General features: G+C 40.3%; 1 protein-coding gene across 4 annotated transcripts in view; it reads right to left on the reverse strand.

Annotated features, from left to right (window-relative positions):
* Positions 1 to 4,553: 4,553 nt before the first annotated feature.
* FAM49A (family with sequence similarity 49 member A) overlaps positions 4,554 to 15,090 on the reverse strand; it is a 112,692-nt gene continuing 102,155 nt past the window's right edge. For all 4 annotated transcript variants that reach the window (XM_030920760.1, XM_030920762.1, XM_030920761.1 and 1 more), the window contains 3 exons: positions 13,841 to 13,967; positions 9,485 to 9,555; positions 4,554 to 7,417 (listed from right to left, as the gene is read on the reverse strand). In XM_030920760.1, the coding sequence (XP_030776620.1) occupies positions 7,354 to 7,417; positions 9,485 to 9,555; positions 13,841 to 13,967 (262 nt within the window). In that variant the 3' untranslated portion in view covers positions 4,554 to 7,353. The remainder of the gene's footprint in view (positions 7,418 to 9,484; positions 9,556 to 13,840; positions 13,968 to 15,090) is intronic.

A 15,090-nucleotide genomic window follows, 5' to 3' on the forward strand; every position in this document is an offset into this window, starting at 1 on the left:
ATTTGTCTCATATAAAAGGAATATTTTTTCAAATATATTGACATTTGGAAGAAAATAATTTGATGGACTCGCCCAAGTGCTTTTGATATTTTCTAGAGGCATGTTCTTCAAGGTGTAGGGAGCCTCTTAAAACTTCTGTTCCTCAAATCACAGCACTGCCAACTTTACATCTTGGGTGACTTAAGAATGTTCAATAAATGAGCATTTTTTCATGTGTCTGTTGGCTGTATGAATGTCTTCTTTTGAGAAATGTCTGTTCATATCCTTTCCCCACTTTTTGATGGGGTTGTTTTTTTCTTGTATATTTGTTTGAGTTCCTTGTAGATTCTGGATATTAGCTTTGTCAGATGAGTAGGTTGCAAAAATTTTCTCCCATTCTGTAGGTTGCCTGTTCACTCTGATGGTAGTTTCTTTTGCTGTGCAAAAGCTCTTTAGTTTAATTAGATCCCATTTGTCAATTTTGGCTTTTGCTGCCGTTGCTTTTGGTGTTTTAGACATGAAGTCCTTGCCCATGCCTATGTCCTGAATGGTACTACCTAGATTTTCTTCTAGGGTTTTTATGGTATTAGGTCTAACATTTAAGTCTCTAATCCATCTTGACTTAATCTTCGTATAAGGGGTAAGGAAAGGATCCAGTTTCAGCTTTCTACTTATGGCTAGCCAATTTTCCCAGCACCATTTATTAAATAGGGAATCCTTTCCCCATTTCTTGTTTCTCTCAGGTTTGTCAAAGATCAGATGGCTGTAGATGTGTGGTATTATTTCTGAGGACTCTGTTCTGTTCCATTGGTCTATATCTCTGTTTTGGTACCAGTACCATGCTGTTTTGGTTACTGTAGCCTTGTAGTATAGTTTGAAGTCAGGTAGCGTGATGCCTCCAGCTTTGTCCTTTTGACTTAGGATTGTCTTGGCAATGCGGGCTCTTTTTTGGTTCCATATGAACTTTAAAGCCGTTTTTTCCAAGCCTGTGAAGAAACTCATTGGTAGCTTGATGGGGATGGCATTGAATCTATAAATAACCTTGGGCAGTATGGCCATTTGAGAAATGCAAATCAAAACCACAATGAGATACCATCTCACACCAGTTAGAATGGCAATCATTAAGAAGTCAGGAAACAACAGGTGTTGGAGAGGATGTGGAGAAACAGGAACACTTTTACACTGTTGGTGGGATTGTAAACTAGTTCAACCATTATGGAAAACAGTATGGCAATTCCTCAAGGATCTAGAACTAGATGTACCATACGACCCAGCCATCCCACTACTGGGTATATACCCAAAGGATTATAAATTATTCTACTACAAAGACACATGCACACGTATGTTTATTGTGGCACTATTCACAATAGCAAAGACTTGGAATCAACCCAAATGTCCATCTGTGACAGACTGGATTAAGAAAATGTGGCACATATACACCATGGAATACTATGCAGCCATAAAAAAGGATGAGTTTGCGTCCTTTGTAGGGACATGGATGCAGCTGGAAACCATCATTCTTAGCAAACTATCACAAGAAGAGAAAACCAAACACCGCATGTTCTCACTCATAGGTGGGAACTGAACAATGACATCACTTGGACTCGGGAAGGGGAACATCACACACTGGGGCCTATCATGGGGAGGGGGGAGGAGGGAGGGATTGCATTGGGGAGTTATACATGATATAAATGATGAATTGATGGGTGCTGACGAGTTGATGGGTGCAGCACACCAACATGGCATAAGTATACATATGTAACAAACCTGCACGTTATGCACATGTACCCTAGAACTTAAAGTATAATAAAAAAAAAAATTATATTCCTTAAAAAAAAAAAAAAAAAAAGAATGGTCAATAGAATATAGCTCCCATCTTGTAACAAAGCACATCATAGTGCAAACAAGAAACATTTAAAGATACACAGGAAATGCCGGCAGATAAAACAAATAATCTGGAAGTGTGAGATTTGATGGGAGAAAGTGGAAGACTTCATAGAGAAAAGATTTTCTTTTTTCTTTTTCGTTTTTCTTTTTTTTGATGGAGTTTCACTCTTGTCATCCAGTTTGGAGTACAATGGCACGATCTCAGCTCACTGCAATCTCTGCCCCCTGAATTCAAGCAATTCTTCTGCCTCAGCCTCCTGAGTAGCTGGGATTTCAGGTGCGCACAGCCATGCCCAGCTAATTTTTGCATTTTTAATAGAGATGGGGTTTCACTATGTTGGCCAGATTGGTCTTGAACTCCTGACCTCATGTGATCCACCCATCTCAGCCTTCCAAAGTGCTGGGATTACAGGCAGGAGCCACCACGCCCTGCCAAGAAAAGATTTGCTTAAGTTGATTTTCTAAAACTGTCTCCAAAGACACTCTTTTAAAATTAAATTCTGAGATTTACCTAAAATTCTACATAGCAGAATTTCAAATGGCAATCTGATGGAGGTATTTTGCAGCACATATTTTCAGACTATCAATTTCCAACAGTTCCAGAATTTTCAGACATTTATGTAAGAGAAATAGGCAAGGAAAGCACTAGAGCATCAAAGACACAACCTCAGGAACCTGATGGGACCAGCACAGAAAACCTCTCTTCTTTAGAGTTTGACTTCTGAGCGGAAGCAGACAGATAGAATAGCCGAGAAATTTATTTATGACGTAAGAAGCACTATGAAGGTGAGGTCAGCATGGTATTGGGCCAGTCTGCACCAGGATTTAGGTATTGGATGGATTATTGTATTTAAATAATATGAATACCTTAAATAAATTGATCAATACAATTCAGTATCATTTAATCAGTCACTTAAGTTGTGATGGTCAAATACAACATAGACCTTTCAAACAGAAAACACCTAGAAATTCTATCTACACATTGATAAGCCAAAAGGTGAAATCAGGTGTGAAGACAGACTGCAAATATTCACCAGGTTTCACGAATCTGGCTAGCTGTGCTCCTCATCCCCATCCTTTCAAGAGAACCCTGAATAACAGTCAGCTTTCTGGCTGGTATAAAGACTATTCTGAATTGCACATCCATCATCCATCAGTTCCTCACTATCTGTATTTCTCTTGACAGTTACACATATTCTCTCTTCCTTATTTATTCATGTCTTTGACTCTCAACACTCATTTAATTAGGGACACACATATGCACACTCTTCAGGGTCCCTTTTCCTTCTCTTTCCTTCTAGCTTTTGACTCTTTAAATTTGTCCATTTGTCAATTTACAGAAAAATTTCCATTTCTATTTTTTTCACTTTGTGCCACAAATAATCCTAATAACTGTGCCTTTGTCTTTTGCACAGGGCATCATGGAAGGTCTCTCTTGGGAATTCTGAACCACTGCAAGTACACACAATTAGGTCTCAGGTGATCAGCTTCAGAAGTGCAGGGATTAAAAGTAATGCTCTAGGAAAGCCTCAAAGTTGAATAGCTAAAAAAATTATTTCAGGGCTTACATTGTCTGAAAAATATACTCAGTGTAAAACAGGTTATTTGCTGATCTTGCCAAACCCATAAAGTACTACTGCACTCAAAAGAAAGCATACAAGATCATTTATTAGTGTTTCTTAGCATCTCTGGACAAGTAGGGCTCATGCATCTCTAGATATCAATCATGTCTCTGTTCATTTTCTGCCCTTTTTTGTAATTTTCTGCCTTTGGCTGTTATTCAGGGTTCTCTTGCCAAAATGAACAAAAGACAGCTGCTAGCAAGAGTAGCACATTTTGGGTATTAGTTTTTTTTTTTTTTTTCTAAAAGAAATTCAGGTATAAAGAGGTGAAGGGCCGCTGGTGTGGTTTTCTCAGAGTACGTGTCTAGCAAATATCTATGTAGACTAATCATCATGTGCTTATCACCCACTCAACCCTCAGCATCATATAAAATAGAGGTGCATTTTTAAATATATGTACCAAACTTTAATTTTCATTTCACACTCAAAACTCCTGTACAAAAAGAGGCAAAGCAGGCAAACAGTTACAATGACTTCAGCAAAAAACATATGAAAACTTCAAAACAGCTTTGGGTCTGTAATGGCCCTTACAGATGTAGTGAGAAAACTGGGTTCCAAGGTTTTGAACTCTTTAAGACAAAATTTCAATGTTTATTCCTAACATTTAAAAAATATTTGTAGCTGTACAGGATATAAGATTAAATGAGAAATCTCTGAATTCCACTGCACAATTGGATCCCAAGATTGGGAGGCTTAATTTTTCTTTGGGGAAAACATGAAATTATTTTTACTTAAATGTGATGATGCATCAGTAACCTCAGTTTACCATTAATGTCTTAATTTAATGGTGATAACTAGGAACAAATGTTGATCAAGCATGATATTAACTAGTAGTTAAAAGGTAATATCCAAACCTTTCTTTCTGGTTGTTAATACTCCACCCCTAATGATTAGCACATTTGAAGACATCCATTTCCAGTTTTTTGTTTGTTTGTTTTTGTTTTTACTACTAATTCCTAGTGGTGCACAAAGAGTTTCTGAGAACAGAGTCATAACGCCAAAGTAGCAGTGCATCTGAGAAACATGATTTTTACCTTGTTGCTTTCCCAAAAATAAATATCTCAGTCATGGAAAACACTGTTTGTTTGAGAACAATGAGACCTCAAATATGAAATATAGTTAACAATGACATTGACACTGTTGCTAGCACTTTCCCCTAAACCACCATAAGTCTTGGACGCATGTGCATGCAGCACACACACATACACACAAAAAACCAAAAACAAAGAACAAAACAAAAGCAAAAACAAACAAACAAACAAACAAACCCAAACACAATAATCCATGATTGTTCAATGACTCCTGATGCCGGGAGGACAGCCTGTTAGAATTTGTCTCCCACAATATCTCTGGAGTGGGCACAAAGCCCATCACCTGTTAGTGATCACAGACATTCAGTTAACCTGTCCTTCCAGTAATCAGAGACAATTCAGACCCTGGACTTCTCAGAATCCATGTACTGCTGAGTCTTGGCTTTGAGACAAGGTGGTCTGGCTAAATTGAGGCAGGCCAGCAGCTCCTTCCATATGTTTGGTCCCATTTGATAGAAAGTCTAATTTAGAGTTATCAATGTGCTCATCTATTTACTCTGAGCTCAATCTAATTTGACAGGTAATTCTTCACATTTTCTCCTTTAGCCAGCTGAGAGTCAGCTGTGGTAGAGACACACGACATGGGTTCAAGTCCCTCATGAGCCCTGTGGTGGTTGGCAAGTCCTTTCCTTTCTTCAAGCCTTAATCTCCTCACCCGATAGAGGGGGAGAAATTGACCCAATGATGATAAACATTGTGTGGTTCTATATTTCTAGTCTAGACAATTGTTGCTCAAGTGTAACAAGTGACTGCCAAATAGAATATCTCTTAAGATGAATATCTCCTAACTTTCCTCAGCTGATATGATCACATATTCTAGCTTCCTCTAGGGTTTAGAATCCATAGGTTCAAAAACATCTTGAAGACCATCTAGCATATTTCTATTCTGATGACAGACCCCCCATCCAAGCAGCTGTACTTCTTCAACTTGAAAATCTCCAAGTAAAAGAGCCTTTTCCTTCTCTGTGGACTGATGTTTAGATGCAGACCAGGGAATCTTTCCTGCCACTTGACTGAACTCCCTTGCTAAAACAACATAAGACAAGTGTTTTTTCCCTTTTCTTGGAGGATCCAAGGGTAGATCAGCTGGTCACTAAAGTCCAGAAAGCAATGGTGTCTTACAGCTCATTCCTGGGATGTTGCAAATAATGCCAAACTCTGATGTACTCAGACTCAACTTCTAGGATTATCATTCACTAAACGTCTAGGTGGCTCCTTCTACTGGGAACAGGCAAGTAACAATATAGACCAGACTGAGGATTTACTTAGAAGGGTTGAATCCCATCCCATAGTATGTATTCACAGCCATATGGTATAAAAGGAAGAGCATGGAGTCAAGAGTGAAGCATCCTGGGTTCTAGGCCCGCATGGGAGCCATCCAGTATGACCACACCCTCTGGGTTTCATTTTCCTTAGGAGGTCAGAATCAAAGATTTTCATGGTTCCATTCGAACTAAGCTCTGATCTACAGACAGAATGACTGCAGGCTTTATAATATTGTTCATCAACAAGACAAGGTGGGGCAATGCTTGCTGGATACTACTTCCTAAGGAAGAGGGGCAGAGTCAGTCGTTTTATTGGCGTTAACCTTACAGGCCTCTTGAAGATTGTTTTAATTGCCCATTTTAGAGACAAGGAGGTTAAGACTCAGAAAGCTTAAAAACGTTTCCGAAGATCACACTACGAATCATTAGTAAGGCCAGGAGTAAATTCAGGTGCACCAGAGCTTTCACATTCCAACAAGCTAGCAACAGGGTTGGGGAAGAGCTACTTTTTAAAAACCTGCGAAACAGAAAACATGGATTTTTTTCCCCTCTAAATTCCCCTATACCATTCTGGCAGCTAATGGAGTACCCTAGACCTTTGTTCTTGTAGGGTCTTCAGAGAACAGGGCTCCTATGAGGGGGTGCTGTGCACCCAGCACTCTGCAGGTAACTGGAAGTTGCTAAACTCACAAATAACTTCAAAACCAGAGCTCCATTTCCCTAATCCCTATAGGCAGAGGGCTGAAGCAGAGAGATGGCTCTCCTGTTGCCTGAGTGCACCTCTGTGGACCTGTCTCCCAGTTCCAAGACAGCCACCTTCATCAGTCCAGTGGCAACAGCACATCTATTTCTGCTGCTCTCCTACTAACTGATTAAAATACAGGAGTTTTTTTTTTCTTGTGAAATTAAAGGAGAACATTAGAGGGATATAAATCCAAACAGAAAAGGAATATGCTGATTAATAAAACACGTGCAAACAGAAAAGTTGCACATGTGGATTCCAGTCTGAGGACAGAGAGGGGGTGTGCTGAATTCAGAACACTTGGGTTTAATTCACATGCATTTTTCTTGGATTCCCCTCTTCCTCTGTCAAGATAACAGTTGTGTTTCTTGTAGCTGAGCCGACACAGGAAATCAAATATTTTGTGTTTCTATAAACTATACGTCCCAGAGAGATAACACGTCTAGAATTAAAATACTACCACAAACAATTAGGAATTTTTTATCGTTACAGGTGTTGTTAAAGGACTCCAGTAGCAAAGATCAAAGTCTCTGAATTTTGCCTTTGGAGAAGGGGGTTTCATTTCAGACATCAAAGGTAAGGCTCTCAGTCAATTTATGCTCTGCTGGGTTGAGTCAGTCAGGATACAAATTAAGGTCCATATATTTCAGTGACAAGAAGAAAACGGTTATGTAAATACACAAGTATTAACATCAATCTGTATTAAATTATGTAAACATATACATCTTCTGAGGTCAGCACATAGATCCTCTTCTTGGAGCAGAGCTCTACTGAAGCATTGCTCGAATCTGTTTGGAAGTCGATTCATCATTCAAGTGCTTTGTAGTGAACCTGGACGGAGACAGAATGGTAGAGGTTAGCGGCAAACAGTGCTCTGTGTAAGCTCCAGCCCATCTTTACCTTGGGAAACACAATTGATATGTGGGCTTATTTCTTTAGACAAAAATCCACACTTCAATGCTCAGAGTCATCTCAGACAGATTTAATATTTGATCCTTACTTCCAAAGGAATTTTGTATTATGGTTATTAAACCAAGTAGATATTTTACATAATCAAATAATTACACAGAGGAGATATGAGCGGTCTCATTTTCCAGGGAGGTGGATTTCACAGGATTGAGTGCAGAATCCTGACCACTGAGGCTGCCCCTGCTGACTCACAAATTTCAGAATAGAGATTTGCATAGCAACATTGCCCAGAACCTGAATGTTTATGGTTCTCCACTTTCCTGGCAATGCTTAATTAACCTCGTTGCCACCACAAGGGGGCACAAATCCAGGTAAGCAAACCCACAAAAATGGTGCAATCTGCAGCCTCCCAATAGCCAGGTGTAGAAATCATTTATGCAAAAGAAAGAAAAGAGAATTAACACGTAATAAAACTTTGGCCAGGTTGTGGGCACTCCATGTTAAGTTTCGTGTTACAATAACTTTGTAAAGGTAAGGTTATTGCCTTCATTTTAAAGAAAAGAAAACTAAGATTCAGAGAGGTTAAATGACCTATTCCAGATCACAAGGTTACTGATTTGAGATTTGTGATTTCTGATTCAAACCCATATTTTACTATCTGGAAAGCCTGTTCTCCTCTGACATCATCCAGGAGGCACAAATTCTAACAAATCAGATGGGACTCATGGCCTAGTACAGGGTTTTGCTTGATTGAATGAAGCTTGAAAGCTCAACACATTCACAAGTTAAAGCTTTATTCCTGTGTATAAAAAGTCATCCTGGTGTGCAATGGACACCAGGAGAAAACCTTGATTTTTCCCATAGACTCTGGAAGGCTCTTATATTAATACTAAGTCTCTTCTAAAGGATGATGACTTAGCAACTCAGCAAAACAGCATCAACCTCAGGGTCTATTTTGTTCATTTTATGTATGTCTCAGTTTCTTCATTTATTAAGTGGGGGTAACAGATCAGCCTTACTTCTCTAACTTGTGATGATTAAATGAGACAATGTGATTAGAAGTGGAGTATAAAACATGAGTGTTGTGTACATAGGTAGAGCATTATTGATCCGTCCCACTTAGACTTATTGAACACTTACTGCATGTACAACACTGAAAGGAACACAGGGGAATCAAAGATGAATAAGACAACAGGGACCATAAACCTTCTAGACTGCAATCTAGTATCAGAATGATTTACATAGCAGTGGATTCAAGCAATTCTTGTAGATGTGTCAAAGTTAAAAAAAGCATCCCCTCTCTGAAACGGATGAAGCACATGCATCCCTGGGAAGAAAGCAGTTGCGTAGGCATCACTTGTTAGCAGTGAGAAGCTGAAACATGCCACAGCTGGCCAAATACTTAGGCATCTAGACAGTGGGTTCTCAATTCTGGTACCTGCACATGTGAACCACCTGGGGAGCTTTAGAATAAACAAAGAAACACAAAATGGATACCTGAGACCCTAGCCCAGAGATTCCAATTCATTTGGTCTGAGTCACATGCAGTCAGAATCACATGGAATGTTTTCAAAGGGTACCCACATAATCCTCAAGTGCAGCCAGGTTTGGGAACCACTGGTAAAGTGGAAAGTGAGAGCCTGGAAGCCTCTTGTTCTGAGGAGTCCCTATAAGCCCCAAAGCAGTGTGGCTGAGAATTAGGTCCATGACTCATGCGGTCACCCAAACCTGGGTTTAGGTCCTAGCTTGGCCATTTACTGTGTGACTTTTGGCAAGTTATTTGACTTCCTTAAATCTCATTTTTTTTTTTCCCATTTTTAAAAAGGAGAATGATAAAAATGGTGCTGACCTCAAAAGATTGTTAGGAAGATTCAATGTGTTAAAATATGCAAGGGTTAAGTTTGGTGCTATCCACACCGGTATTTAAATTTGCTATAGCCCTGAAATGTTGGCTGTTCCCTATGAGCCTGGCACAGGGTTGAAGCTCACCTGAGGGCATTTAGCAGCCCCTCCACACTGTCTGGGGCCTGCTCCTTCAAAACTTTTATGCAGCCTTTCATCTAGGAGGAGAAAGCACAATGTTTGTTAATATCTTAGTAATACTGTCTATGCCAATATCTACCTACAAAAACACATGCCCATAATGTCACATTATTTCTTCTCATAGAAATTCAACACAGAAATGACCAACGGGCTTTCCTACCGCCTCAGGCTGGTGAGCAGTTCCTCTGGGCTTCTAGAGGATTCTGTATGACTGCAATCATTATCAATTTTCATACCATATTGTAATTGTACATTTCACTTGTCTGGCCTTAAGGACAAAGACTTGAGACTTTGATCTTGCCTTGTACTATGGAGCCAAATGCAGGGCCTTCCGTCCACTCAGTGCTCAGTTGAGATTTACTGAATAAAATCGGAATAATTTTAAGCCATTCTTCTGCCCTGAATGTTTTCTGTCCTTCACCTGTTTGACTGGCAAACCCTTAACACTTATTTTATACCCAGTTGAAGACCAGCACCTCCTAGAATCGTATTCTGACCTCATTACCTTCATTAGATAGAAGCAACCAACACCTTTCTGTGCTCCCAAAACTGCTCTGTCATTTATCAGAGAAACTTGGAGAATTTAGTGCCCATATTAACTTCTTTCCTTCACTAGACCAGGAGCTCCTGGAGGCCCAGGTCTATGTCTCAACCGTCTTTGAGAGCACTGATGAAGGGCCACTGTTCAGAATGTGAACTTCACAGAGGCTAAATGCCTGAGTTTCCGTCATGCTTGTTTTTTTAGTATCTTCACAAACCTAGGCAAGTGTCTTAGCTTTTTGTGTCCGTATAATACAGTTGATCCATAATTTGGGAAGTGCATGGAAACTGAATTTATATAGATCACATTTCATCATGCATATCTTGGAGTATTTTTTGGCAAGGCAAGAATCTTTCTGCAAAGCTATTCACACACTGTTATATATTGGATTTGGTTATACTAAGGATCCCTTTTATGACAGCCCTTAGAAACATTTTCCATCATTGTGCTTCTTGTATGTCAAAAGCTTTATCTTACAGGCCTGATAGACCCTGATAGACTGATGGAAGCTACCAGAACACAGGGTTGGGAATCATGTGAGGATCACTATAGGTTCATCAAAAAAGAAAGTCATGGCAAACGAGAGATGTCTGTTATGGATACCGGATTGGGAGAAGCTACAAGCATGCCAGGTATGTGCCACCCCAGGCCTGAGATGGCATCAGGCCCAGGGATGCAGAGATTCTGTCCCTCTCGCATAGTTGATTATCATAGTGCGGAAGTGTTCTTGTGAACCAGGCCTAAGAAACAGTGAGAACGCAGATGTGGAAGGGGTGGAAGAGCAGGGAATGCCGTTCGGGAATCTGGAGTTTCACTTAGTGTGATTAAAACTGTAGGTGTGAATAACAAGATGCTGTCAAGGATGCAGTTGGGGCCAGATGCAGTGTGAATTCAACAGCATATTCAGGAGTTGGGGGCCTTTACCTGTGGAAAACATCCTTCATAGGTGTTAAATAATCTAGTGATGCGGTTAATATGGAAAGGGACCAGAAGGAAGCAAGAACAGAGAGAGGAGGGGCAGTGAGAGCCCCTGAGGGTGTGAAGTGTGGAAGCAGCAGTGGGCATGGAGGAGCAGGGAGAGACAGGGACTAATCTGAGGTCAACTCCATAGGATTTGGTGACTGATGAGATATGGGGTGAAGAAATCATTCCTCATTCTCAGGGACAATTCTAGGCTCTGGATTAGACTTGTTGGAGGGTGATGAAATACCTGAGACAGGAACCCAGCAGAAGGAACAGGTTTGGGAGGGGAGGGGAATCTCTGGTTTGGGGATGGCCATATTTCAGGGGTCCATGGAAAATGGGGTCTGGAATTCTGGATAAAATCTGAGATGGGGACAGGGATTAAGGGGTGATTCCTTATTGGGCCATTTCAAAAGATTCCAAGGAAATCAACTGAAAACACCACCTCACCCCAACCCTCCTTTCCTGGCGTCCACAATTAGCATCTCTTCTCTAAATGGCTTGTGCCGCCTTGGCGGCCACTTTGATGATTCCCCCTACCTGGAGGACTCTGCTTTCCCTCTGTCCTCCTGGGAAAATCCTACATCTTCTTCAAGGTCCACCTCAAACATCACCCTCTGTCTCTGCTCTTCAGCAATATGAGTTTCTCCCTCCCCTGGCTTTCCACAGCTCACTGCATGTCTATTCTGCACTCCAAAGCATGCCCTCTGTAAGTACACACACAGTGCCTCCCCCAGGCCCTCAGAAAGAGATCCTGGGGTTTTCACAGTTGATGCTGATGCCCTAATGATTTATAAGCCCAGTGCCTATAACTACTGGCTTAGAAACAGACTAGCATCCGAATGGAGACCCTATATGTCATAAAAAAAAAGGTCAGTCTCAAATGGTTTATTGTGCTTGGTAAACCTGAAACTTTCTTAGAGGTATATGCAAACGTCCATATGAACAAACCTTACGTAGCTCACTACTACCTCCATGGACAAAAGCAAACTTCATCAAGACTATGTGTGAAGACTTAACATGATATACTGTTTACAGCCTCGACCGAAAGACTCAGTAAATAACATATAAAGCCAAGCTTTTTAAAGATTAGGACTACAAGGCATAATTTTACCCAGTGTATTTTTAATTGTTGACTCTGTGACAAGTTAACAAATGGCTATGGTAATAAGAATATCTTATGAGTCTCAGGTAATGAACTCAATCCATAGTCAAATAATATTTATAGAGTTATTTATACTCAATCTATAGTACGAAAATGTTAAAGCCTCACAAAGGATACAGTAAAAATATTTATTGGTATAAAAATGCCCATAATATACTTCTATGTAAATGAAATATGTTTCAAAATAGCGCGTAAAGCAGGGTCCTAATTTGTTAAGGACATCCACACACACACTCACACAAACATCTATATTAAAAGAAAGTACACATGTATGCTGCTGTATGAATGGTGATCCTCCGCCTATGGTGAGGTTATTACAGATATATTTAATTTACTATGTCTTAATTTCCTAAATGTCAAAATTTTTAACATAAATACTTATTTTCTTGGTAAATAGAAATGATTACATTAAAAATAATAAAGAGTCTATGAAGAAACATGACTAACCATACTATGAACCCAGAAACTCAAAATGTAACCCAAGTTACATTTTTCATTGATACATCATCTTGCATTCTTCAGACTTATGGCCCTCCTGGGCATGTAGACTTTCTCTTGCATAGGGCCAGAACATCAGGACATTGTTCTCTGGAGATGAGTGAACACAGTGTGCCACCCAGACTCAGCTATTCTAGAGTAAGTAAGTTACTACCAAGAGGTGCTATTCTGCACTTTAAAGGCTTTAAATGAGTACATGGGATACACTATTGGGTTGGTGCTGCAGGCAAGTGCTGGATGAAGAGGAGGTGTGCTTTATGCCACAATCAACAGAAAAGCAACTGTGTGACAAAATCATGTGTTTTCAATTATCTTCATTCATTCATTCATTCATTCATTCATTCATCCATTCATCAAAACCCCTACAGGGTGTCTGTTGAGTGCCACCCACTATGTGCCAGGTACTGTGTGAGGCAATAGAGCAGACATGAGGTGTATAGATTATGGTCTCTGTCCTTGTCAAGAAATTGTCTGTGGGGGAGTCAGAAAATACAAAACAGTGAGTGCTCTGGGGGCCAGAGAAGCAGGAAGGCTCATCCCATGCAGAAAATGTGTTCTTAGATGAGGTGACGTTTGAAGCATGCCTGAAAGGAACCCACCCATCAGAGAGGAAGAGGAAGGGCTCTCTGGGCAGGAGAAAGGACTCACACATATCATGTATATCCAAATGATGAGGAAAGGCATGGGACTTGAGTGGAGCAACAGGTAGGGAGTGGTGGGAGAGGAAGTGAAAGGGTAATCTGGGATTTGACCATGGTGTCTTGTAATGCAGTATCTCCCAACTCTTCACAACAGGACACATATAGAATACAAACCATCTATTTGTACAGCACACTGGGTAAATGAAGGGACTGTGTGCAGCTAAGTGACTGTCCAGCTGCTCAGCTCCATTAGAGCCTGAGGGGATCAGCATCGTAGCATTGCTACTATGCTTTTGAGGTTGAGTGTTTTGTCCTAAGCACATGAAAAAGCCTGGACATCTTGCTGTGAGGACAGCTGCCAGGATGGGCTGTGCATATTAGAAAGATCACTGTCAGTGGAGTGGTCTTGAGGAGCCTGAGGAAGAGAAACAAGGTCTGTTTGGCAACATTCGTGGGCCCTTTATTTGGAAAGCACATTTCACTACTATTCTTACATCGATCTTGGACGTCTTGCAGAAAGCTCCCACAGGGTGGACATGGTCATAGAGGATGATGACTCCCACCATCACCCTCATGCAGAACATCAGGGTCTCTTCACTCGTAAACCTACTTCTGTACTCCCTGCAAGAGAAGAAACAGCAGCAGCATCACTTCCTTGTCAGAACATGTGCGTTCTTTGGCCCCACAACTGGATACTTTAGATGCCTCCAATCTCTCTTGGGAACAATCCCAGACCTGCAACAACCAGTTAATATGTTCCTGAGTAAATCTATGATGATAATTCTCCTTGAATCTATTCAACCAGCAATTCAGTGTGAAAATAAGGTAAATTAAAGGGCAGTAAATTCCCTTCTCATCTGTCCTTCAGCAGGCGAGCTCATCATGTACATCACTCCTCCACCCATCAATCTTGAATATTTTATAGCAGGTCCCTCTGGCTGTCCAAGATTATAGAGAGTAATGGCTTCATTACAGAGAAAAAGAATCAGGCTCATTTCTATGGAGCAGCTATCATGTCTCCAGTCAGAGTAACTTCCTTTGTTAAAACACAGGCTGCAGATTGTATTGGATTGGTAAAAATACCTAAAAAAATTATGTACCATTCATTGAGCATCCAAGAGTATTTGTAGAGTTTGAATTTTGTTCACTTACCTTGACAGGGTCACTGATGATTCAGATAATTCAGGCCAATTCTAGAGGCTTTTTTTCTAGAGGCTTTCTTACATCTATTTCATTATGAATTAGCTCTGCAATGAAGATGATTACTATTTCTGCCTTGGAATAAATCTTAACTTTGGTACAAGTGAAATATTTGAAACTAGTGTCATCTTACATTTGAACATGCTATCAGATTTTATAAGGTACTTTTGATGCCTTTGGTCTTCCTAAAGACTCTGCAAAGTAGATGGCCTTATGGAAACTTCATTAGATGAGGAAACCAAGGCTCAGGAAGTCAGGCCAGTTATTTACAGGCATAGCAGGGGCTACAGACATAAGTGGCATTCAGAATTTCGAGCACAGATTACCATGCAGCTTCATCCCCAGTAGTCTCAATAATTTTTAAATCTAACTAGTAGTAACTAGCTCAGGTACAAAAAAAACTTGGAGAGAGAGAGAGACAGAGAAAGAGAGAGAGAGAGACCTCCATTCTCATTCTTGAAACAGTCTTATCATGTCAACTCTTGGTTTTACATCTTCTCTACAATATATTTATCATGATGCCCCATCATTTAACACACCCTCC

Source organism: Rhinopithecus roxellana, chromosome 17, assembly GCF_007565055.1.
Source record: "Rhinopithecus roxellana isolate Shanxi Qingling chromosome 17, ASM756505v1, whole genome shotgun sequence".
Lineage (NCBI taxonomy): Eukaryota > Metazoa > Chordata > Mammalia > Primates > Cercopithecidae > Rhinopithecus > Rhinopithecus roxellana.